Consider the following 27456-nt stretch of genomic DNA (forward strand, 5'->3'; position numbering starts at 1 on the left):
AAGCTTAAATATGACAAGGGGCAGATTTAAAAAACGTAATTTTTCATCAGACTTAGATTTAATTTATTTGAGTGGCAATTTTGGGTAGGGTGACCTTTCAGAAGGTTGGCGCAGACTCGATGGGCTAAATGTGCAGTCTCAATCTGCACTGTAAGGATTCTATGGATTCTAAGAGGCAAATTTAAAGACCAAAGAAAAACTGGGGCTCCCTTGCTATTTGGTTTATGGTCAATGGATGAGTCATCAAGTGGGCAGTACTGATGTATCACAAATTTAATGTACAACCTTTGTGGCTCAGTCAGATGAATTCTGAAGAACTGTGCGTTCAAAAATTTGTAATTTTTATCCAGCGAATTATCATAATTTGGGTAAGTTGACAATGTCTCTGTGCAATATTAAATGATTCATACTTTTCTGCTGTATGTACAAATCATCTACCCAAGTGTAAAAGCAGTTTACCTTTTCAGGTGGGTCATCAAGTGCCTCAGTGTCTCATAATGTGCAGGAGGGAGTAACATTAAGGATTCGTTGATGGCCTCCAGCCTGTCATCTGGATTGGTAATTTCTAATTAAAAGCAAATACAAATTAGTCATAAAATAGATATGAATTCACACGCATTGTTTTTTCTTCCTTAGAATCAAGTTCTTAAATATTGGTTTTCTAATGAATTCCTAACATATCACCAACATTTCTTTCCTGATCAAATTTCTTTGCATTTTTGCTTTATCTCCATCTTTACAGAATGTATGCAGCCTCCAGAAGATATGACAATTATAGTTGCAAGGGTGTTGGTGCCCTCAGATACCTCACTTCAAGAGCCAGTATTCATGCAGCAGTATTGACTCCATTGTTGTCTGTGTGGAGTTTGCACATTCTCCCCGTGTCTGCGTGGGTTTCACCCCCCACAACCCAAAGATGTGCAGGGTAGGTGGATTGGCTATGCTAAATTATCTCTTAATTGGAAAAAAATAATTGAGTACTCTGAATTCGTTTTTAAAAAATTGACTCCATTGTTAGATTATTTGACAGCTTGAGGTAAGACAGGCAATTTCAATGCTAACCTATTTCCCTGTATTAGAAATGGAAAAAAAATGACCAGATTTCCTGCTGTTCCAGTAAGCAGAGGATCTGACTAAGCTGTCATGCCCCTCCACAAATTAACTGCCTGCCAAAGCTCACCGTTTAGGCTCGGGTATGGAGGTCGGGTTTCTGAGGAACCAGAGAGCATCAGTTAACTGCAGTTTCATAGACCAACAAGAACTCAAAGATTATTGTGCAGGTGAGCTGACAAAATTGCTTAGAGAATTCACACTCATTGGGCGTGATTTAACGGAAACATTTCTAAGTGTAATTTTGGGGACGATTGACGGGGTGTTTCTCGATGGCCATGTTTGCAAGATTGTGGTGAGATTAATGCTGAAAATGAGCCCCCACGTGCTTCTCACCATTACTGGCTATCTTGCCGTCTGATTTGCCGGACTTGCGCCTCAGTGTCTCGCTGCTCACAAGGCAGAGCTGTTTTTAAACACTCCCTCACCGCGCATTCCCAGTTAACACACAAGCCTGGCAGCATGCAGACCTGCGCCCTGCTTTGGGGATGCTAACCAGGCCAGGCTTCTTGACGCTGTGGCTGAGAAACGGGACATCCTGTTCCCCCAAGGGGGTTGGAGGACCAGCAGCAGGGTCAACATTACCGCCTGGGAGGCAGTGACAGCGGCTGTTGGTGCAGGCAGCATGACCAGAAGGACCGCTGTCCAATGTCAGAAGAAGACCAATGACCTCCACTGAGCTGCAAGGGTAAGTTAGCACCTCTCTCTCTTGAGATAAGTTCACCTGCCACCCCTCAATTCTGAAATCCTTCCACAAATCACTGGCTGACACCTCGCATCATCCCCACACCAATCTTCATGCTTGTTCCTCAGCATCCCCAGCAGCCACCAGCACAGCCCCTCCAAGTCCAGGTGTGTTGCCCATACATGCCACCTGGTATAGACTCCTCCGCCCCATCAAGCGTGTGGCTCACAATGCCCACAGGGGAAGATGGCCCTTGGGCCAAGTCAGGAGGGAGGTGGGCAGTACAAAGATTTGAGTCCTCACCCCCTATGAGGAACAGGCCCTGGAAATTGTGGGGTTGACTGAGAAGAGAGCAGTTACCGGCAGCGAGGTTGGCTTGTGCCACAGAGGTGAGGATCCACTGCCCCTTCACCTAGATGACCTGTCCTAAGTGAGTTATTTATGTCAGACAAAATTATCCTTACCTCTCACTGATCTGGGGCGAAATTCTCCGGAAACGGCGCGATGTCCGCCGACTGGCGCCCAAAACGGCGCAAATCAGACGGGGATCGCGCCGCCCCAAAGGTGCAGAATGCTCCGCATCTTTGGGGGCCGAGCCCCAACAGTGAGGGGCTAGGTCGGCAGCGGACGAATTTCCGCCCCGCGAGCTGCTTTCCGCCAGCTGGCGCGGAAATGACATCTCCGGGCGACGCATGCGCAGGAGCGTCAGCGACCGCTGACGGCATTCCCGTGCATGCGCAGTGGAGGGAGTCTCTTCCGCCTCCGCCATGGTGGAGACCGTGGCGGAGGCGGAAGGGAAAGAGTGCCCCCACGGCACAGGCCCGCCCGCGGATCGGTGGGCCCCGATCGCGGGCCAGGCCACCGTGGGGGCACCCCCCGGAGCCAGATCGGCCCGCGACCCCCCAGGACCCCGCCCGCGCCGCCTTGTCCCGTCGGTAAGGTAGGTGGTTTAATTTACGCCGGCGGGACAGGTATTTTAGCGGCGGGACTTCGGCCCATCCGGGCCGGAGAATCGAGCGGGGGGGCCCGCCAACTGGCGCGGCGCGATACCCGCCCCCGCCGAATATCCGGTGGTGGAGACTTCGGCAACCAGCGGGGGAGGGATTCACGCCAGCCCCCGGCGATTCTCCGACCCGGCGGGGGGTCGGAGAATCTCGCCCCAGAAGTCCATTGTCTCGCAGGATGGCCATCTGATGGGGCCAGGCAATCCTGAGTGGTTCCCCCTCACCCTTCCAGGAGAGCTCTGAGGAGACCACCATCGAGGGTCACAGCTACCATCCCCACCTTCCACCAGCGCTGAGATACACACCTCGGTGGACAACATCAATGGATAGATTTTTGGGGCACCATCTGGTCAGCACACACAGTTACTGATGCACATAAGGTGGAGGTGGGAAGATCCAAGGGAGACTGCAGTCTCAGGGACCGTCTCAGAGACAGGACTCAGCTGGGTCCGAGTCAGATGCCGAACCTCTGGACAAGGTTATCCCAGAGCTGATGCAGAAGCTAGGACTCGACCGTAAAATTCAGGAGGGGATGTCAGCGACATTCCAATGAATGCATAGCCAAATGGAAGAGTCTCAAAGGCTATGGGCGCAGGAGATGCCGACAAACCATGGCACTGAGGCCAGCACTGCTAGGGTGGCAGCCGCAGTGGAAAGTCTGGAGCACAACATCCACATCTTTAATGGTGGTGCCCAAGGCATGGCTCAGTCTGTGACGACCATGACTGAGGGCCTCAACATCATGAACCAGTTGCTGAGGAACATGTCCCAAATGCAGGTGAACATTGCTGAGGTACTAAAGATTGGATTGGATTGGATTTGTTTATTGTCACGTGTACCGTAATACAGTGAAAAGTATTTTTCTGCGAGCAGCTCAACAGATCATTAAGTACATGAAAAGAAAAGGAAATAAAAGAAAATACATAGTGTGGCAACACAAGGTACATAATGTAACTACATAAGCACCGGCACCAGATGACGCATACAGGGTGTAGTGTTAATGAGGTCAGTCTATAAGAGGGTCATTTAGGAGTCTAACAGCAGGGAAGAAGCTGTTTTTGAGTCTGTCGTGCATGTTCTCAGACTTCTGTATCTCCTGCCCGATGGAAGAAGTTGGAAGAGTGTGTATGCCGGGTGGGAGGGGTCTTTGATTGTACTGCCCGCTTTCCCCAGGCAGCGGGAGGTGTAGATGGAGTCAATGGATGGGAGGCAGGGGAGAGCATGGCCCAGTCACAGAGGACCATTGCTGTGGGCGTCAACACCATCGACACCATGATGCAGACAATGGGGGCCGCCAGGACTTGCAGTGCCAGATGTCTCAAAGGCCTCTGGAGCTTGCTCCTCAGTCCCATGGAGTCTCCCAGCGCCCTACACGCACACTGTTAAGTAGGAGAAAGCGCTGGAGGCCAATCCGGGACCTGTCACCAAGAAGACAAGAGCGGTGTCAATTCTTCCGAATCCCCCCCCCCCCTCCTGACAGCTGCACATCTCCAGGGCAGTGGGGGAGAACAGGGTGGCATGGCAACGCCTGAGGCACCAGTAAGTTGGCCTGGACCTTCCGGTTCCAAGCGTGCAAAAGGACATCCACCAAGAGCATCGCAGGTCACAGGGCGTGGAAAGCGGCAGGCTGTCTCCAACTCTGATGTGCATCCTGTGGACATGCCTGGATGTAGCATTATACCGCAGAATATCAAGAAGATTGAGGAGCACTGAGTGGGCAGGGGGTTCACTATTGTAGTTAGGGAGAATGGAAGTGTCAAATGTTCACTATTAAAACATGGTGTAGCTGATATATGTGAAGCCTCTGTCACTGTAATCCTTACAGCGAGCCTGTCTGCAACCCCTGTTGGTCTTCCCCCCCACCCCCAACACCACCTCCCCCACCCCGGCACATGGTCCAAGATCAAACGTCTTGATGCAGAACCCGTTCAGAGGACGGGGGTGAGCGAGCTGTCAGCAGGAAGTCAGGAGTCAGACTTTGGCATAAACTACGAAACACCATAGCTCATCTCACAGCAAGTGATCATCACTCTCCGCTGACAGTGCCAACACAGGCACATCACTCTGGGGTGATGTTGCACTGACACTTGGAGGGTGGATCAGAGTGTTCGGGGGATGGGGTGGAGAGGGAAAAAGTGACATGGGGAGGGGTGGGGGGGGGAAAGGGGGCAGGGTAATGAGGGAAAGGGGGGCGGAAGAAAGCAACAGGGGAATGGGGAGGAAGGACTGGGGGGAAGGAGGGAAATGGGGGGGGGGAGGAGGGAAATGGGGCGGAAGGAGGGAATGGGGATTGGGACGGAGGTGGTGAGCAGACGGGCAAAGCCTCGTCTTATTAGAATCGGGTGAGGATGAGAGCCTCCCTGGTCCTCCGGGCGTGCTGGACCTTCATCACTCCTGTCCTCAATCTTCCAGCTCCTCCTGTGGGTCCTCCCCGGGCTCGGCCTCAATCCACTCCTGGTCTGCCTCCTCCTCCTCCTCAGACAAGGCAAGTGTCCCTCCTTCTCCTCCAGTACGCCGCCCCGCTGATGTGCCATGTTGTGGAGGGAACAGATCACCACAAGGTGGGAAACCTTCTTGGGATGTACTGCAGTACACACCAGAGCAGTTCAGGCATCGGAACTGCATTTTGAGCAGTCCGATGCACCGGTCAATGACAGCACAGATGGCAACATGGGTCTCATTATATCGGGTCTCCACTTCGGTCTCCGCCTCCGCAATGGTGTCCTCTGTGGGTACCACTTGTCCCCAAGAGCCAACCTGTCATCCTGTCTAGTGCTCGAAGACGCTGGGGATCTCCGAGTGCCCCAAGATGTAGCTGTCATGCATGCTCCCTTGGAACCATGCACAAACATGCATAATCCTTAAGTGGTGGTCACATGCAATCTGAACATTCAGGGAGTAGAACCCTTCCTGTTAATAAAGGGCACTCTCTGATACCCCAGTGCATGCAAGGCGACATGCTGGCCATCAATTACCCCCTGGACCTGGGGCATCCCGACGATGGTGGAGAATACTGCACACCAGGCACCTTGGTGGGCTTGGTCCAGGTTGAAGGTGGTGTAGTTGGCTGCCCGGGCATAGAGGGCATCAGTGACCTCACAGATGCACTTGTGGACTGCAGCTTGTGAAATGCCGCACAAGGCCCCACTCAAACCCTGGAATTATCTGGTTGCATAAAAGTTCACGGTCACTGGAAGGGGGTGTCGCCTTCCTCCACGGGATGCCAGTCTGTGAGGACATGGCACAGGTGCCACTTTTGTTGAGACAGAGTCTCCTGCAGCACATGCTGTCTGTCATCTCCTCAAAAGACCAACAATGCCTGTACACCTCGGGCTGTTGCCGGTGTCCCCCTCTGGGTTCCTCTTCGACCTGATGGGCGGCTGGGACTTCCAGGTGTGCGCCGGCTCCCTGCCTCTATGCATTAACACTGATGCCTTCTCCAGCATCTGGACAGCTGGGCTACCACCAGTAATGCAAGGGCAGCATCTCCTGGACCGACAACACTAGCCATCTTGGTTTCTGTAAGCAATTGGAGAAGGAGAGAAGACAGACAATCAGTTAGGGCTTCTAACCCAGGACCCACCAATCCCCCAAGCTCTCCCACCTTTACATGTCCCGCCTTCTCTCAGAATGCCATCCACTGAGCCAGTTGTGCTGGAAAACCTCGCTCTGCACACTCACCCCCGGCCACATTACGAGTCCCTAAACCCCAGACCTCTGCCGGGAACATTAGGCAGGCATGCTCAAGTGCCCTCCCTGATCCACACCCTTTGGTCGCAAGGATATCCCCAGTGCTCAAGTGCAGCTCTTGAGCGTTTGATCGTTGGCTGCTGCCGCTATGGTGCTGATGCTCCAAGAGTTCAGCCACTGGGTTCAGGCTTCAAAGTTTGATTGAAATCCTCTGAGACATGGAATGTGTACTCACAAGAAGCCACTACAGAATTGAGGGCTGTGGAGTGCTCTCACAACGAACAACACCAATTCCTCATTTGCTAGCATTTAGCTTTGTAGCTAGAGGCTTTTCACAGTCAAAGGAAGTTAAGGGCTCTGTCCTGGACATGTTTGGTAGAACAGAGAGCCTGCATATGTGGTTGCCCCTGTTATGGGTCTCCACAATAATTAAATATGGTTTGAAGGCCCCACAGATGCAAAGTCCCTCCCCCCCCCCCCGACCTAGGGGAGACCCCCAACCTATAACACTTCAGCCTCCTGACCAAGCCCAACCGCCTTGAGAAGCGCCGCTGCCCCCCCCCCCCCCCCCCCCACCCCGAGGTGGGGTAGCAGCTCCAGTGCCCTTGAGCTGCATGCCAGAAAATGGAAAGAGCTACTCACCTCCTCAGTTGCCATTTCGTCAGCTTCACATGTGTGAAAAGGGAGTACTAAACCACGCACGCGTGACTTCCCGCTGGGGAGCCAGTTAATTCCCGTGAGGCCACTGCATTCTACTCCAATCTCACTAATCAGAATGAGATGGAAATGAATGCAAACGAGGGTTAACGATATGCTCGCCACATTTAGGTGTGATGCATCGGAAGCGGGCTGGTTAAATTGCAAACTAATTCCCGCCCGACGCAAATCTCTAATTTGGCCTTTCCTGCTATTTATCCGGTGCACCCAGATTGCACCGATTATCTTTGTCCATGGTTATTGTTACTAGAAAACATCCTTCAAAATGAAATATGCATTCAATAACTGAATTAGCACAACTGATCATTCTTATTCATATTGGCTTGTCCATTATTCACCAATCTCAAATGGGACTGAGGCAGTGCCTCACAATTCAGATGATACTTACTGGCTGCTTCAATGAACTTTTGATATGAATCATAGGTGATAACTGGAATAGGCAAATCCCTAAAATACAGCTTAAGTGCACCAGCAATGATGTTGATGTCTGCATACGTGGCGGCAGAGATGTCAGCTTTGTCACCATCTGGAAAGATGAAAAATATTAATTGCAATAAAGAATGCAACACAAGTTGGCTTACAGAGTGTATGAGCTAGTTGCCAGAGGTTACCACTCCTGCAGATCTTCAGTCACAGCAATGCACAAAGGATTTATTCCCTCACAATAATTATTATTAAATGGTAGGATTATCATATTTGAACATGCCAATGATTATTTCACTGAATTTGAAGAGGAACAACTATTCCACCACTCCAGATCTTTAGCATTCAAATCAACTCCAGTGCAGTACAGAGAAAGTGCTGCACGGTAGATATTGTTTTACGGATCAGAAATTAAGCTGAGGTCTCATCTTCCCTCTCAGAGGGGGCGTAAAAGATTCCATGGTGCTATTTTGAAGACGAGCAGGGGAGATTTATCCCGGACACCCTGGCCAACATCTATCCCTCAGTAAACATTACAAAAACACATGATTTGGTCATTATCACTGTTTGAGGGAACTTGCTCTGTGAAAATTGGCTGCTGCACTTCATATGTTACAACAGTGACTACCCGTCAAAAGTAATTAATTGGCAGTAAAGCACAATGGGGTGTCCAGTGATTGTGAAATGCACAATATAATCTCAAGTCTTTATTTTTTTACACAAACAAAAACAGAAAATGCTGAACAATTTCAGCAGCTCTGACAGCATCTGTGGAGAAAAGGGAGCTAACGTTTTGAATCTGGATGACTGTTAATTTGCAAGAACTAAGTTTTAACTCTCATTTTTGAGAATTAAAAACATTCACAAACAAATGTTTCTGTAAAGATAAATATACATATATATTTTAGAATATGTATAATATACACATTTTCTAACAATATTTTGTTCCAATAATTTTCATTTGAAGAACTGTGGGATTGGGGGTGGGGGGCAGGGGAATCTTGAGACTCCATACTTAAAGTCAGTTCTACCCCTTAAAAAGGTAGGTACTGTTTGACTGGGGCAGTTTCTGGAATCATGTTAGGACAGAGTTTGATCCAGAAAGACACAAGAATGGTAGGGAGCAAGCTTCATGGCACTCTGATGCCACGTTGGAGCACTGTTGCAGGATGTATTTTGGAGCAATGTATTTTGAACTGTCATATGCTACCAGCAGATTTCACTAGCCTCACACTCTGTTCAATGCCTACACTCCCATCACTCACCTACCAACGATCTCTGTCAATCATGATTCATACCGGACATTCATATGCTCCACCGCGCTCTCATGTGTATCACTGTTGCAAGTCTTACATCCCCATCTTGTGTACTGCCAACTATTCAACCATAACAATAAATCGCACCACACCCACTGACAGTTTCCTTTCTCTTGCAGGACAAGGTGGTGCATAACTGCATGAAGAAGCAGCTGAATTGTGTGGGACTGGCACAGCTGTATGTTCTCACCCCAACAGAGAAGTCAGTGCTCACCATCATCGGATGGCCACGACTGCAGTTGTAGCCAGTGACGGGGCTGACAGCACTAAAGTTGACAATACGTAACCCTCCTTCACACGCCCCACTTCCTCCTCACCTGGTATATTCTGATATACAAGCTGCAGGTAGTATATGCACCTCTTGCTTTCCCCTCCATACTCTTGTGCATATCTTCTTTCAGATGCTTAAAAAACTGCCATCTGACCAGGCAATGTATGAAAGATGAAGAAGAGACTGATGAATAATGAAACAGTGCTGCCAGAATGCTTGTGGTCACTACCCAGGTGTGCGGAGGGGTCCGGCACTGATATATAAAGATTTTCACGCAGCTTGGAGTTCAATTTTTCTGGGGTGGAATTAGTGATCAACTCCATCACCAGCCTTCCACCAACTATGCTGCAGCCACAGCTGTAGCACTGTGTGGGAGCAACAGCTCAGTCAAAGACACAAGGAACACAGGCACTAAGGGAATGCACAAGGGTAATTAGTTAGATTTTATATGGCATATTGGATGCTTATTTGATAAAAGTTGTTTTGGAATTTTTGTTATGTAGTGATCAGCATTGTGGTCAAAGGACATTGTGGTCAAAGGACATGGTCAAAGGACAAGGAAGGTAAGATATAGGACAGATGCTGAATCGGGAATTACGGTTGCATTCATTAGTAGAGCAGTCGGATGAGTTGATTGTGAACAGCCTGGCCACAACAGGGTTGGGTGCCTCCTCCCTTTCATCTTCTCCTCAGCTGCTCACCATATAACCAGTGGCAAAGGTTTACCCCTTATGATGGTGAGGATGTGAAGAATGCAGCAGACCACAACAAATTGTGACTTTGTGCTCTGGAGAGTACTACAGTAGAAACATAGCCTAAGCGACCAATCTTTTTGCTCGATGGTAGAGCATAGTCAAGTGAGAATGAGGGCCTTAACCAAATGCTACACCACGTCATATAGGTTTCAGCAATGTTAAGCAGAGGTACAAACCTCAAACACTTCTACCAACTCAGCAGCTGCCAACAGAAATCAAGCAGCAACTAACTGAAAGGTGGCTGATTATTCCTTTAGATAACACTGGTTATTCTTCTGGTTTCTGAGTGTAGATCGAGCCATGCAAGTGTAGCATGGAGATCAAAATGGCATAGCTAGAATCAAATCAAGTTACACACTGACTGGTGTCATGATCCGTCTATTCCACATACTTCCAAAGACTGCACCAGAACACCAAAGGGCACCAATGAAGAGCACGGTGTAAGCACTGTAAATAGGCTTATCTTATGTTCATGTTATACCAGTGCAAAATTAAAGTTTTGTTTTCATTAAATAAATCATGATTCTTTGAGTGACCGTGCAATAATTCAACTGAAAAACTGTCTTCACAGGGTGAAATTGGCCTGCAACATGAAAAGAACTTGCATCAAATTGGCAGCCGATTTTTTATTGACATTGACTTGGAAAATATTGGCAGGGTTTGTGATTTCAAACCAAGTAGAAGCCACAGTGCGACTGGGAAACATGTCTCCAAAAATGTTTGAACTATTGTTCTGTGAACTTCAGTGAAAAGCTTGGGCGCAGTATAAAATCAACTGCTGATTCACTATGAGCCCATTTCCCGCTCTGGTGCAGGCTAATTTCACTCTCAATGTCTCATGTCAAACGCATTTGTAGAGCCCATGAAAATAACTATCACAATTCAATGAATTATATTTATCTTGACCATCATGTTTGTACCTGACTCGAACATAATATTTGGAAAGAAGCAAACGATAGAACAACCATGCTCATGATCTCAAATATTGCTACATAGGCTAAACTATCAATAAAGAATCAACAAGTTTATTTATGAAAGGTACCACTAACAGCTTCCAAGCAGTATGGGAGCCAATTAAAAATTGTCAACCAGAATGAAATAGTTAAATCACAAAATATTTTTGCAGTGCTTTAAACAACATCTTGATTTCTATCATATTTACCAAGAAGTTAAATGATCCATGACATGTTTAAGTAAACTCACTCCTAGCATGTGCTGTGTTGAGACTCTGAAGTATTTCCTATTACATGCCTCTCTCTCTCTGCAACCTCCAACTTAAAGTCAGCTTCACTACCACATCTATTCACTTTGTAGTTAAGATTTCCTTTAATAAATGGTCTCAATCAACTTGCCGACTATGAATTCTAATGTGCAAGGCAGAACTTGCTCGGCCTTTGAATTGAGTCAACATAAGGCTGATGAAACGAGTGGTCATGGGATGTCGGTGACTCCTTAGTTCTGCCTTTGATCATTATAAGTACATTGGGATGGAATTTAATAGAAACATTTCTAAGTTCATTTGTGGTAGGTTTTTTGCGAGTTTTCCGCTGCTATTCAATTACACGTAGTCACTTTTTTGGGCCCTGGGAAGTTTCGCCCACACTTTTTTCAGCACTGGGGAGCTGACCTCAGAGATCAGGCTGCCATTTTGAAAGGGTGCCCTGATCTCTAATTGAGCTTGTGCCCCCCCCATTCATGGGTAATATCACCCCCCCACACACATGGACACTACCCCACACCCTCCCCCCCTCCCCCCCCAAGTGAGGACACCCCACTGTGGAGTCCCTGGGACCCCCCTCTTCAGGCCCTCCCCCTCCTCCAGGACCCCCACCCATCACCCCCCCCCCCCAAACCTCCCAGAGACCCCTACTTAACTGCCATGCACCTCCTCACCCTTCACAGCCCACCCACCCTCCTTTCATGGGTATGGCCCACTTGGGCCATGACCCTTGGTAGTGCCACCCTGGCACCCTTGCACTGCCACCCTGGCAGAGCTCCTGCTAGCTTGGCAGTGCCAGGGTGGCAGTACCAAGGTGCCCATGTCCCAGGAATGGCTAGGGAGCAACCCTGCGCTATCGCTGACCACCAAGGGGTCTCCGAATGCCCGGGAGATCCCCAGGTGCTGTTCCACCTGGTCCATGTTTGTGCGGACCAGCACTGAATGCCACCCGGCTGCAGCTTCCCTGGGAGTCTGGTAGATCCCTCAAGGATGACAGATCTTGGGTAAGTGTGCCTAAGTAGGTTTAAAACCTACTTTGGTGTGCACTATTTGGTCACACCCCTTTTGGGTGTGATTCTGATGCCTCGCAGGGAGGTGTGAAGGTTGCCGGGACGTCTATGAAAAGTCCCTCCCGGCTGCGTTGCACTCGTACGAGAGCTGGTAGATTGCGCCCTTAAGTTCTCGAATGACTCAACATTTTGGAACAAAAGGAAAAAGCAAGGAAACACAAAACACCAGAATTATATTGCCGTAAAGGACTAACATTAAAACTCGCAAAAGCCATTACTGGAATTAATGATGATAATAATAATCGCTTACTGTCACAAGTAGGCTTCAATGAAGTTACTGTGAAAAGCCCCTAGTCGCCACATTCTGGCACCTGTGCGTGAAGGCTGGTACGGGAATTGAACGCGCGGCTGTCATTGTTCTGCATTACAAGCCAGCTGTTTAGCCCAATGTGCTAAACCAACCCCTAATGAATACTTTGAAGGCAATTAACAATAGTTTTGTATATAAACAGCAACCCGGCAGAGTAGATGAGGCGGAGATGATTGGCCTCCAACAACCACAGCCATCTTCCTTTGTGTTAGGTATGACTACCAGAGAGTGAAGTGTTTGCCACCTGATTCCCATTGATTTCATTGGTGAGGAGTTTATTGGTTTGTAAATATTACTTGATAGAATGGTCAATTACACTTCCCATCACTAAGGAGTTCTAAACCCATAACAGTCAATTCCTTCATTTGCACGTTCCCATGGATTTACTTTGCACACTGCCTGAAATCCTGCTCTTAATATGGAGATGCTGGCGTCGGACTGGGGGTGGGCACAGTAAGAAGTCTTACAACACCAGGTTAAAGTCCAACAGGTTTGTTTCTAATCACTAGCTTTCGGAGCGCTGCTCCTTCATCAGGTAAGTGAAGAGGTGGGTTTCACAACCACATGTATAGACAAAGTCAATGATGCATGTCAATACTTTGAATGCAATACTTAATTACTTGCAAATACTCACATTTAAAGTATCGTCTTGCATCATTGACTTTTGTCTATACATGTGGTTGTAGAACCCAGCTCTTCACTCACCTGATGAAGGAGCAGCGGTCCGAAAGTTAGTGATTCGAAACAAACCTGTTGGACTTTAACCTGGTGTTGTAAGACTTATCCTGCTCTTAAACCTTGGATTTCACGCCCACTGCTCGTACTATTTCTGCTTGTATACCAAGTTCACAAATATAGATTCTAACACCCGGATCCAGTATGTACCTTCTGCTGGACCCTTGGATCAGCCTCTGCTTGCATATGATCAGCTCTTCACTCCTCCTGAGCCCTCAGCTTCAACTGAACAATGTCCAGTAGTGCACCCACTGATATTTTGCTTCTCAGGTAGTTCCAGGGTTCATTCTTTCTGCACAATTCTCTCCAATCCTGGACAATGGAAAGAGCTGATTCTACCCTGGGACCATCATGCACATGTGTCTTGCTCTCAACTAGGACACATATCCACTAATTTTCACCACCCCTGTGGTATCTAAGTTCTTTTGTGTATCCTCTTGGACTCTTGCCATCCATCCTTCATTGTGGATGAGTATATTATCATTGTCACTTTGATGGAAACAGAGCTGATATTGAAGCCTTGTCATCTGGCTGTACTTTCCACTATCTGCTCTATGTAAAATGTACCTCTACAGTGCTTCCAACCTCCATGACTAAAAGAAAAACTATTAAAAAATCATTGAATCTACAATTTTCAAGATAATGGTCCAGTGCTAGGAATAAGCACATTTCAATATTTTAAATAAGCTGTTTATCTCATATAAGTCGCGTAGTCTTAGCAAATAGAACACTAAGAGGATATTTATTATTATGTCGGCCAAATCACGAGACTTATTTTGGACAGGTCCATTAAGAGAATAAAAAGTCTCAAGGCGCTTTGCGGGAGCATTCTAAAACAAACAATGACATCAACCTGGAGATAGGACAGATGACCAAAATCTTTGTCAAAGGGGTAGATTTTAAGGAGCATCTTAAAAGAGGAAGTGAGGTAGAGTTGTAGAGAAGCGTAAGGAGGAAATTCCTGAGTTTAGGACCTAGGCAGCTGAAGGTGAGCCCACCGATGTTGGAATGATTAAAATCAGGGATATTGACGATTCCAAAATTAGATAAGTGCAGATATTTCAGAAGATTACCAAGATAGGAGGGGCAAGGTCATCGAGGGATTTGAAAACCTCAATGAGAGCTTTAAAATCAAGACATTACTTGATCAGGAGCCAATGTAAGTCAATGAAGACAGGGATGATCGGTGAATGGGGAATTGGGCAAGTTCAGTTTTGGGTGACCTCAAGTTTACAGAGGATGAAAAGTGGGAGACAAGCCAGGAAGTAATGGAATAGTCAAGTCCAGAGGTAACAAAGGTTAAGAATGTAGGTTTCAACAGAAGATAAGTAGAGATGGAGTAAAGCTAGGTGATGTGAAAACAGGCAGTCTCTGCGCTGGCATAAATATGTTGTCAAGGTGACACCAGAGGAGTGGCTGGCATTGCACGAGTCCCAGCATTATCAGAGCCATCAGTCTTCAGAACATCCACACTCTGTGGCAATCCTTTGACATGTGAATGCATTAACTTTTCTATTTCTTACCAGTCTGGGAAACCCCTCCATTGAGTCTGCATTGCATATGGAAAAGGGCGGAACAGCTGAATATTTAATGTGGACAGACTCGCACAACTAGACAGCATTTATATTCCAATTATTCAATAATAGGTGTTGATTTTTAATAGTTCCATGTGACACACTTGCAGGACTCTGATCATAACTGGCATCATCTCATTTCTGATTTTATCCTACCCGTAATCATTCCTTTCCATGATCTATTTGCCTTCTATCATTAGATGCACAAAACTGCACATCGGACTTCAATTATGGCCAAACATATGTCTTTGCAGGTACGTATGGTTTCATGACAATTATAAAATTGCAGAAATATCAAGGAAATATGACCTGAAATGTGCAGTGCAAATCATAAATGCGCTTTTTATATTTTATATTCATATTTATGCTACAAATAGAAAAGGAAATCTTCCCCAAAATGTAAAATAGTAGCTTTTTATAATTGCACTATTGCCTTAACAAGTCACCGCAAAGGGAAAACTTACAAAACTAATAGCTTAAAATGTATGTTTTACATTTAGGCTTAAACCAGAAGATAGTGTTGTACTCACCTCGGTCAAATGCCATTTTAACATCTTCTATGTGCTCAGTAAATCCAGAGACTCTGTAAAGCCCCTCAGATTTCAAACCTATTTAACAAATGGAAAATTGTTATTTTACTAATTACACTGGGGGTGAGATAATTAGTTAAGTTAAAGGAGGCGATGGCATAGTGGCATCATCACTGGACTAGTAAACCAGAGACCCAGAGTAATACGCTCGGGACCCAGGTTCACATCTCCCCACTGCAGATGGAGAAATTTGAATTTGCTAAAATCTGAATTAAAAGTCTAATGATGACCATGAAACCATTGCTGATTGTCGTAAAAACCCATCTGGTTCACTAATGTCCTTTGGGGAAGGACATCTGCCGTCCTTGCCTGATGTGGCCTACATGTGACTCCAGACCCACAGCAATGTGGTTGATTCTTAACTGCCCCCTCAAGGGCAATTAGGGATGGGCAACAAATGCTGGCTCAGCCAGCGACGCCCAGATCCCATGAACGAATAAAAAAAAGTTTAAAGTGAAAGTTTTCCGAACACGTCCATGAATATTTTCATGGTGTGAATAAGACAAGTACCCAGAACCCAACCCCTGTCCAAAATGTCTATTATCATTATCCTCAATAAAATGCCATTCTCAATAAAACTATTGGTTTCAGTGGGGGAAATAAGGGCCTACATAATTTTCTCTTCCTTCCAATGACAATAAAATATGTAGAAGAGCCTGTTATTTTCTTCTCAGAGTATACTTTTTAAAACACAAAATGCACACCATATTATAAATGTATTTTTATGTCATTGATTGCATTGGAGAGGCAGCAACAATCGAAGTAAAACTTTTGTTGGAATATTGTAATTCCATACATGGGTGCAACACGATACAGGTTTTCACTCATTCATTTTGGAAATCACAGGCTAAACAAACATCCTCCTCACAATCTAGTCTAACAGCATTGGTTCTCTAAAGAGAGTCTGGAGAATTGACAAGGGAAAACAAGGAAATGGCAGAAACATTGAACAGGCATCTTGGGTCTGTTTTCACTGTAGAAGAGTTAGAAAAGTTCCTAAGTATACTTGAAAGTTAAGGAATGAGCAGGAAGTTGGAAACATATAACAATCACCATTACTCGGGAAAATGTGCTGGGAAAAAGATTAGATCTAAAGACTGACAAGTCTCCAAAAGGAGATAGCCTGCATCCTCAGGTCTTGAAAGAAGTGACTGCAGAGATGGTAGGTTCATTGGTTAATCTTCCAGAACTCCTTAGATTCTGGAAGGGTCCCAGTGGATTGGAAAATAGCAACTGCAACACCTTTATTTAAGAAACAAGTCTCTGGTGGGGGTATCTGTGGTGGGGGGGCACTGATATGGAGGAGTCTCCATTGGGAAGCTCTGTTATGTGGGGAGTTACTGGCTGGGGGCTCTGTTATTGGGAGTCTCTGATGGGAGGGGTCTCTGTTCTGGAGGTCTCTGGTGTGGAGAGTCAGCTCACCTTCATACTGTGGTGGGTGGGGGGGGGGGGGGGGGGGGGGGGGGGAGGGACAAGGGGGGGGAACGCAGCACATCCCGTGGTGGTGGTGATGGTGGGGGGCCGCAGAATTGTGCTGCAGGGGGGTGCCAGCTGCCGAACCTTGCTATTGGGCGCCTGCTCAAAATGGCGGCCCGATACAGGGATTTGTGACAGAATCCCTCAAAATCCCCACCATGCATATATTTGCATGGCAAGGGATCATGAATCTCCTCTGGGCGCCCCTTACAAAGTACCAGTAGTGGCAAGATGGGTGAAATGGCCTCCTGTGTTGTGTTATTCTGTGATTCTACAATGGTTGCAATAAATAACCCAACAAATAAAGATGCATAACCTATGGATACCACAGGATCACTTTATTAATTGTTTTCCCATAGATTTGTTCTCCTTTATAGATGTCATTCATAGGAAATTTGATTGTGAGACGACACTCTGAAATGGTAAGACAAAAGAGCACCTGTGTCGTTAGCACCTGCTGAAATCAGAGTTTCATTGCTTTACTGGCATTGCAAGACAGGCATAACTGAATTGCACCAACTGCCTTTGGGTGGAGTGTAAACATTCAATCAAAATTATATTTTTCAGCATGAAGAAAAGTATGCTCAAACCTCGGACTTCAATCTCTCGAATGCACATGTCCCACCACCATAGGTCTCTGCGTATTGTGCGCTTTTACCAGGGTTGTCAAGTCACAACTGTATACCTTCTTGATTCTCTTGAGGTCAGGCTGACAGTCATTGGGTACAAATTTTTGAACACTGCTTATGTACATTCAGTCCACAGTCTGGAACAAAAACCAACAGAAGTAGAATTAAACAGTGCTTTTGCTATGTGACTCCGAAATAGTTACTGTAAGTCAACCTCAAAATGGTATACTTATGCTCACAAGTTTTAGTATGACGATAATAGATCTCGTGCTGACAAGTTATACATTTAGCATTGATCGGCTTATGGCAGACCAATTCTGTATAAGTTACGCGTAAGTTACGTTCAATTCTTAAATAAAGGTGGATTCCTGGAAGGAGTAGTATTCAGGAAATATTTTATATTTGTAAATATTAGAACAGTTGGATTAGAAAACAATTAAAGTTATTTTTCTACAAAATGACAGGGGGAATAGGAAAGAGGAGGTTAAGGGCAAGAAACATTTAAGTTCTTTTCTCTTTCTTAAATTAAAAATGATTTAAAAAAAAAAAAAGAGTACACAATTTGTTTTTTTTAAATTAAGAGGCAAATTTAGCATGGCCAATCCACCTACCCTGCACATCTTTGGGTTGTGGGGAGTGATACCCACGCAAATACGGGGCGAATGTGCAAACTCCACACGGACAGTGACCCAGAGCCAGGATCGAACCTGGGACCTCGGCACAGTGAGGCAGCAGTGCTAACCACTGCGTTACTGAGCTGCCCCACTTATTTAAATTTATGTTCAAGAATTTTTTTTTTATAGTTTAGGATTAGTATTACAGTTTAAAAACTATCGACCCCACAAGCCATTTTTTACAATAGTATTGGCGTTTGTTCGAGTATGGACCGCCAGCAGTAATACTGTAATCCAGAACATTTTAAACAATATTTTAAACTGAAAAGAGAACTGTAAAACAGGGGTTGTGATGTACAGGTGAGTTGCAACTTATATATTAGAATTTATTGTACTGTTGTTTTTATATTAGAAAGATGTGGTGTTAAACAAGGGCAAAAGTCTCACTAGAATTCTTAATGCCTTCATGAGTCAGTGGCAAAAAAATGAAGCCATTCAAAATTAACAAAGAGGAGCAGAATGCAAAAGAATTCTGCTATTCACATTGTGTTTTGTTTCTAGCCAGTGGTGTGTGACAAGCTACTGGGAAACTGTGATATCTTAGCATTTTTGACTGGTATCAAAAATAACTGTGTGCAATCCTCAATGTTCAAGTTTCACTGGTTTACAAAGTAAAAACTTTCATTTCAGATTAGTTTCACTTGGCAGGGAAAGCAGTTCTATGGGTTATTTGACAGAACACTCCTTATGAAAAATATAAACAACCTTCAATGAAAATAGTGACTAGCATTGATTAATGATTAATACAATCTTGATAAGTACATTCACTTCCTCTGACAATGAAATTTTCCAAAAACAGTGATGCTTGAGTTGAAACTTCAATACATAGAGAGGGAAGAGGAATGGGAATACAAATTATCTCACATACATTTTATGACAAGGGGTGTATAACTGGGTCGACAACGTGAGGATAAAAATAAATTAATCAATGTCAACAGCAGCACATACTATAGCTTATGTATTTGCAGCTAACTTTCTACTACATCCAAATTGGCACCAATATCGAACAGGAAACAGTGAAGCCAACATCAATATAATTCTGGGGAGAGAGATAAGTGCTGTTCTTTTCTTCTGCTTCAAGAAACACTGACAATTCTTAGTATTGGGACATGGAGGAGAGAGTGGGACAAACTTGGGAAGAGTGCTACAGCCAGCCAAAATACTGAGGATAGAATAAGTGAATCCAGAACACCAACTTAGATCCCTATGCAAGTTCCACCTCCCTGCCTTGCAGCTGCCTTCAATAATAATTGCTTATTGTCACAAGTAGGCTTCAATGAAGTCACTGTAAAAAGCCCCCAGTCGCCACATTCCGACGCCTGTTCGGGGAGGCGGTACGGGAATTGAACCTGCGCTGCTGGCATTGTTCTGCATTGCAAGCCAGCTATTTAACCCACTGTGCTTTCTGATCATGTGGAACCAGAGGTACACACATCTTATGTATTCCATGTAATTTTATGGCACTGTGCATTCATTCAAAAAATGTCACAGTACTTAGTTGAAGTTTTGTTTATCCCAATCCCAAGGGGCACGAGAGCTGGTCGAGGGATTGCATTGAGTGATTAATCTGTGCCCGTTGATTTCAAAGCAGGCAGCATGCCAAAGTTATGCTGCCCATTCATTTCAATGATTTGTGTCCAGCCACAGTAACGGTGCAATTTGTGGCTAGACGCATTAGCAGAGGTAGAAATATCATGAGGAGCCAGCACATGATTAAAGTTAGCCTGCAACATTTAAACGATAGCACTATGACTGGCGTAAGTGCTGGCAGTCATGCAGAAAATGGGAAACATTGAGGAGCGACACAAAATAAGCGGAAAGAGGGTCCAAGGTTTTCAGATGCTGCACTGGAAGTCATGGTAGAGGAGTTGGAAAGGAGGAAAGGTGCCCTGTATCTGCAAAGTGCATCAGTAGGTCCTCCACGCTCAAAATGCAATGGGAAAAGATATCCAAGGAGGTCAATGCCAGAAGCCAAGCCCCAAGGACCTGGATACAGCACTGCAACATGTTCAAATACTTCTCACATGATTAAGGCCAGTTAAAGAATCTTGAAATGCCATATTCTGCCAATTGCACCACTACCCTCACAAACAGCTCAATTCACCACTTCCTACCACCAATTAGTATCACTCAGAATTCATACCTGACATTCATTTGCACAACCACACCCTCACACACTTAAGGATTGCTACAAACCTCACACCCTTACCTCACAGCTTGCACACACTGTCAGCTACTCAAACATGACAGCCACATCACCCAAAGACACTGAATGATAATCGCTGACAAACTTCTCTCTTTCTTGCAGGACAAGTTGGCCCATAGCCACAGGCAGCAGGGGCTAACCAGAGGGTAACAGGAATTTCTGAATATCCTGAACTGGAGGAGATGGTGATGACCAATATTAGAATAGCCATTGCTGAGGATATAGACACTGGTGGGATTAAACAAATCAAAGACGATGGTATGCTCAGAGCTAATCCACACTCTCAGATACCAATCTCTTTGATTTACAAGATGCAGATGATCTAAGCATGAAATGATGCTCCCCCTCTTCCCCCGCAATAAACCCATATTCTTGTGTCTTTCTTCTTATAGATACCCAAGAAATCTGACAGAAGATACACAAACCCCACATGATTTCACAGTTGTAACCACCAGTTTAGAGCTTAGATACTGACGTGTAATTTAGCGGATGGCACAGAGGTGGGATTTGAGAGACTCAGGGCACCAGGATAGCACAGCTGCCAGCTCAGTGAAGGGTGTGACTTAAAAAAAGTTATTGTTTCATGGGATATGACGGTTACTGGCGAGGCCAGCATTATTGCCCATCCTCAACTGCCTTTGTTACGATCCCAGTTGATGTTATACCTGGATAGGAAGATCCCAGAATGAAACTCTGGCTCAAAAGACCGTAACTTTTACTTATTTTAAAAAACATGGGAGGAACAGAATCACAGAACCGCTAATTAATTTTAAGAAGAAAACATTTATTAACCATGAAAGTATTAGATTATAACTCCTCCTGTAACGTAACAACTACACACAGGTGTTAGGATTAACATGGATTACAAAATATATGTTAAGCTAAAATGGTCTCATTAACACAGAAATTCCCTTCAAGCGCACAAGGATAATCGTCATCATAGAATCCCCATGTGGTGATATGCTGTGCACAGTTCTGTATATAGTTTGCAATGCGCCCTCCAACCAGCTGGTGTCAATAGAGACATATCACGTGACCTAAGACATCCGGCGGTTGGTAGTAAGCTATACAACAAAATAGTCGCACTTAAGAGTAGCTCCAGCAGAATTCATGGAATTCATTTAGTATCCACCGTCTATATTATAATTCATTAGTTATCCTTTCCACATGTTTGTTAATAAATCATCTTTATAGGTAAACAACTATGTTATGTACATCATTACAACGGTTATATCTCAGAACATAACATGGTACCAGGTGTTCAGAACACTAAAAGGTAACAACAGAGAAGACAAGGTGAAATAGGCTGAAGAGTGAAAAGAGAAGATTCTTCCGCCGATCTGGTGAACTACGGCCATCTGCAACTCAGCGTAACAAAAGACTGTGAAGTTAGAGATGGAAGGTTTGAAGGCACCCCACCAGCTTCAGGTCTCAGGTAACGTGGATGGAAAATTGGCATGTGTTCAAGCAGCAATTTAGACTCTATGGTGCAGCCCTTGACTTGCAGGCACAGCCTGATGAGAGGCATATTGTGGTGTTGCTCACAGTAGCAGATCCTCAAGCAATAGAAATATACAACACCTTCGCTTTCGATAGCGAAGAGGAAATCAAGAGCTACGATGAGGTGATAAAGTACTTTGATCGGCATTGCTCTCCGAGTGGAGCTGTCACCAGAGCCTTCAGACTGGATCCCCAACAGGACTGCTCCTCCATCCTGAACCAATCCCACCCAACCACCATCACTTCACCCTCTCCACATTCATTGCCCAATAGCAGTGCAGTATGTTCGGGTGCGCCAAACCCCCTTTTTGCCTCTGCAACACGGCTCTCTTTACCCTCAGCACTTTCCCCACCCATAACAAGAACCTTGGCAGCACATTCATCTTTACCATCTGCACCCTCCCTGCCAGTGTCAGGTGCAATGTAATCCATCTCTTAAAATCCCCCCTAATCTTTTCCACGACGTTGTCAAATTCCATCTTTGCATTGCAGCCCATTCCCTCGTCACCCGAATCCCCAAGTACCTGAAACTTTTCCTATCTTAAATGGCAACATTCCCAAGTTGGTCCACAACCCTGCCGTATTCACCGGAAACGCTTCGCTTTTTCCAACATTTAACTTATACCCCGAGGAGGCTCCAAACCTCTCGAATATTCTCATGATCCTACCCATACTCTCCAACGGGTCTGACACGAACAACAACAGGTCATCTGTGTACAACACTCAGTGCTCCCTATTCCCTTTCACAATCCCCTGCCATTCCACAGATCTGCTAAGGGTGACCATCAAGGGCTCAATCGCCACCGCAAACGACAATAGCTTCAGCGAACACCCCTGCTCAAACCTCTATGCAGCCCAAAACTCTGTGAACTCATCCCATTTGTACATACACTTGCCACTGGAGCTACATATAGTACCTATGCCACAAACTTCGGGCCAAACTTCGGCAGCTCTTTCGTGTCTGTGTTCAACAGCGAAGTGGGCCTATATGACCCACACTCCAACAAATCCTTCCCCTTCTTCGGGATTAGCGTGATCGACGCTTGCGTCAGTGTCTCTGACCACTTCCCTTTCTCCAATGCCTCACTGAACATCCCCAAAAAACGTGGTGCCAACTCCATCGCAAACACCTTATAAAATTCTGCTGGAAAGCCATCCGGCCCTGGACCCTTCCCCGACTACATCCCCCTAATACCGTCAATCACCTCCCTCAGCCTCAACGGCTCCTCCAATGCCTGCCTCCTCTCCTCGTCCAATGTTGGAAAAGTCAATCTGTCCAGGAACTGTCCCATATCCCCTTCCTCTCCACCCTATACAGCTTCTCGTAGTCCCCCTGAACTCCTCATTTATCCTTCCTGGCTCTGACACTACCTCCCCCTTCTCTATTCGCACAGTTAAGATTTCCCTGGATGCAGCTGGTGGGCCAGCATGCGACTCACCTTCTCCCCATTTATGTTGCACCCCCTCGCCCTCTGTAAATAATACTATATTCCAGCCATGTTGGCTGGGTTTTGTTGTTGGTTTGGTGTGTGGTTGCTTATTTTGTTAACATTTATAATACAAATGCCTTAATAAAATATTTTCCAAAAATGCTATATTCCAAGAGAGCATCTGCTAGTGCATCCATGTCTGGGGGCAACTGATTTGTGCAGAAGCTTTGACGTCCACACAACCTTCTTCAGCACCTACCACACCACTCCCTGTAGACATTTGCGACATGAAACAACTATAGAAAGTACTGAACACATTACAATAGAAACAGAAATTAGCCAAAATCAACTAGTCATTTCATTGCTAAATACCCCATGTTAAACTGTGTGAGGTTAACAGATAGTTTTTGAAGGAGAATTGAACTCAAAAATGGCAGTGCTTGTGTATGTTGACTGACATCATGATGTCTGCTCTGTGTATCTCGAGCATAAGTTCACTTTGCACCGTCACCATACATACTAATATGGCATCTGATATAATTTGCCCCTCAAGTGTGGGCATGCGTCCTGGATGCAATTTTCAAGCTCTAAGGGCACTCACCCAAGAAACAAAAACAAACGATTCCAATTTTTCACCTCTCGTGTTTTAATGCTGACTTTTAAAAAATTAATTCAAGGGGTGTGGGCTTTGCTGGCTAGGCCAGCATTTATTGTCCATCCTTAATTGCCCATGAGAAGGTAGTGGTGAGCAGCCTTCTTGAACTGCTGCACTTCATGTGGTATAGATATACCCACAGTGCTGTTAGGGAGAGAAATCTTTATTGCACTTTGAACGTGATAAAAGATCCCAAATTATTTCGCAAACAACATCTGACAATGGAATTAGGAGATATTAGGGCAGATGATAAAAATTAGTCAAATAAATATATTTTAAAAAGAATGCCTTAAATGAAGGAGAGAAAGAACGGCAGAAAGGGTTAAGGAGGAAATTTAAAAGCTTAGTGCTTTGGCAGTTGAAGGTACAGCTGTCAACAGTAGAGTGATTAGAAGCAGGGATGTGTGAGGCTGAAGGCGGTTAGAGAGATAGGGATGGGTGATGCAATGGAAGGACTTGAAAACAAGGATTAGAATTTTAAAATCAAGTCTTGCTAAACTGAAAGCCAATATAGATCCACAAGCAAAGGGGTCATGGGTGAATTAGACTTGGTGCAAATTTGGATATGGGTAGCAGAGTTTTGGATGAGCTTAGGTTTATGAAGGGTGGAAAGTGGGACTCCAGCCAGGTGTAAACTGGAGAAGTCAAATCTAGAGGTAATAAAGGTATAGGGGTTTCAGTAGCAGATGAGCTCAGGCATGGGAAGAGTTGGATGATACTACACAGGTGTAAATCGGTAATGGCACAGATGTCTTAACACATCCAGCAATGTACATTCATTACAGACACTGGAAGCATGAGCAGACAAGTAACTTGCATTCAGTCTGATCAAATTGAGCACCTGACATATACATCATTGCCCCTAAATTGTCTCTTAGTGTCCAAAGATGTGCCGGTTATATGGGGTTACGGGTACAGGCGGGGGAAGTGAGCCTAGGTAGGGTGCTCTTTCACGGGGTCAGGCCAGACTCGATGGGCCGAATGGCCTCCTTCTGCACTGTTGGAATTCTGTGGTTCTAATCTATTATCAATAATTTATTTAAAATCTCGGGCGAGATTCTCCGAACCCCCGCCGGGTCGGAGAATCGCCGGGGGCTGGCGTGAATCCTGCCCCCGCTGGTTGCCGGAGTCTCTGGCACCGGATATTTGGCGGGGGCGGGAAAAGCGCCGCGCCGGTTGGCGGGGCCCCCCCTGCGCGATTCTCCGGCCCGTATGGGCCGAAGCCCCACCGCTAAAATGCCTGTCCCGCCGGTGTAGATTAAACCACCTACCTTACCGGCGGGACAAGGCGGCGCGGGCGGGCTCCGGGGTCCTGGGGTGGGCGCGGGGCGATCTGGCCCCGGGGGGTGCCCCCACGGTGGCCTGGCCCGCGATCGGGGCCCACCGATCCGCGGGCGGGCCTGTGCCGTGGGGGCACTCTTTTCCTTCCGCCTTCGCCACGGTCTCCACCATGGCGGAGGCGGAAGAGACTCCCTCCAATGCACATGCGCGGGAATGCCGTCAACGGCCGCTAACGCTCCCGCGCATGCGCTGCCTGGAGATGTAATTTCCGCGCCAGCTGGCGGGGCACCAAAGGCCTCTTCCGCCAGCTGGCGGGGCGGAAATTCGTCCGGCGCCGACCTAGCCCCTTAAGGTTGGGGCTCGGCCCCCAAAGATGCAGAGCATTCCGCACCTTTGGGGCGGCGCGATGCCCGACTGATTTGCGCCGTTTTGGGCGCCAGTTGGTGGACATCGCGCCGTTTCCGGAGAATTTCACCCCTCATCTCTGAATGCACTTGCTCACATCAATTTTACTTTACAAATTCCTATTTTTAAATTCATAATGATAACTGCACAAATAAATTTGTCAAACTAATAAAAACAGAAAATGCTGGAAATAGCCAGTAGTATTCATAGATAGAAACATGCAATTACTATTTCAGGTCATTGCTCTTTCATCAGAACATGAAACATTGATCAGAATCTTCTGAACCCATCTGGAGTGGGAAGTTGGCAAGGAGGCAAATAAAATCAGTTTCCTGACAGCGGGATGAACTTTTGCAATTAAGTTTTCGAAACTTTCAAAGTCAATCAAGCTTCCTGACAGTTAATGTCAGGAAACGTTTTTGAAAGTATTTGCATATCATGCACACTCAAAGGCCAGTTCATGTTAAGCACCTCCTTCAAATTAAGTTCTATGCGAGTGAGAATTCATGAGCTCAGATTCAAGACCGCACATATTTGGCATGAACCTAGCGAGGTAGACCTCTTCCTGGACTTTGGAGTTAGTAGCAGCTGCTTTGTTCTTTTTTGGGATGATCATAAATGCTGGTCTTTTGATTGAGATTGGTAGCCCAAAATTCATGGAGGCTTGACAAGGGAGATAGGATCAGCAGAGAAGGGTGGGAGGGTGTCCGGCGCAGGAAGCCAGACTGTCTGGGTCATGTTAGGAATGTAAACATATCACACATACTTTGGTTCCATTGTAGGGCGGTGAATGGGTTTTCTGGAAAGCGAATATTGTAGAGAGATGTTTAAGTGAGGATACTAAGAGGCAGAGGGCACAGTGACAAACAGATGGGTGTTGGATCAGGTAGAGTGAAAGAAGAACAGAGTCATGGGTGGGTAGTGGGTGGTCATTGTTGACACAATACCTCATCCTTCCCATATCATTGGTACCGTGTACCACCACCTCTGACTTATCACCCTTCCCCTTTAGGATGCCCTGCATCCGTTCATTGACATTCCTGACCCTGGCCCAGGGAGGCATAACACCATCCTGGAGTTACGTCTGTGGCTACAGAAACGCAGCTTATTACGTCAGTTCCCTTACCTAATGAATCCCTATCACTATTGCTCCTTCCTTTTTCCTCCTTTCCTTGACAGTCACGCATCTTGTTGCCAGAAGCTTGGCTCTGACTGCAACTCCCTTGAAGAACCAGCACCTGTGGTGTTGGGTGCTCTGGTGCACAGATGAGCCAACACAGTTGTATGTGGTACAACTCTATTTTATTATAACTCTTATAATACAGTTCGTTCTGGATACTCTGCACGTGCTGTCTCCCTGAGTGTCCCCGGCTATGGCTGTGTCCTGGTTCTCCCCTGCCGCTCTTTCTGACCACCAGGGGTTGTGTCTGTGCTTTTATATCTTTCTGTCATTGGTTGTGGTGTTGTGTGTTCTGATTTGTCTGTTGGTGTGTCTATCATGATGTGTGTGTTTGAATATCATGACATCCCCCTTTTTTACAAAGACAAGTGCCTACGTGGTTATAAATACAATTGTGTCGTGAGTGCATCTAAGAGTGTGCGTTTGTGTTGTGTACAGCGTGTGTTTATGACGTAACTATTTACATGGGGCGATGTCGGGTGCGTCACACTAACAAGGTTGTACCATAACAAAACTTGGATGCGAGAGAAAAAAAAAACTTGAACATTGGT

At 45.9% G+C, this 27456-nt stretch overlaps 1 protein-coding gene across 1 annotated transcript in view; it reads right to left on the reverse strand.

The window, feature by feature from the left end:
- chn2 (chimerin 2) overlaps window positions 1-27456 on the reverse strand; it is a 401316-nt gene that overhangs the window by 7496 nt on the left and 366364 nt on the right. The window contains 6 exon segments of the mRNA XM_072509387.1: window positions 460-565; window positions 7595-7732; window positions 15410-15487; window positions 17536-17566; window positions 17568-17678; window positions 17680-17711. Coding sequence (XP_072365488.1) covers window positions 460-565; window positions 7595-7732; window positions 15410-15487; window positions 17536-17566; window positions 17568-17678; window positions 17680-17711 — 496 coding nt within the window.

The sequence above is a fragment of the Scyliorhinus torazame genome, chromosome 6 (assembly GCF_047496885.1).
Source record: "Scyliorhinus torazame isolate Kashiwa2021f chromosome 6, sScyTor2.1, whole genome shotgun sequence".
Taxonomy (NCBI): Eukaryota; Metazoa; Chordata; class Chondrichthyes; order Carcharhiniformes; family Scyliorhinidae; genus Scyliorhinus; species Scyliorhinus torazame.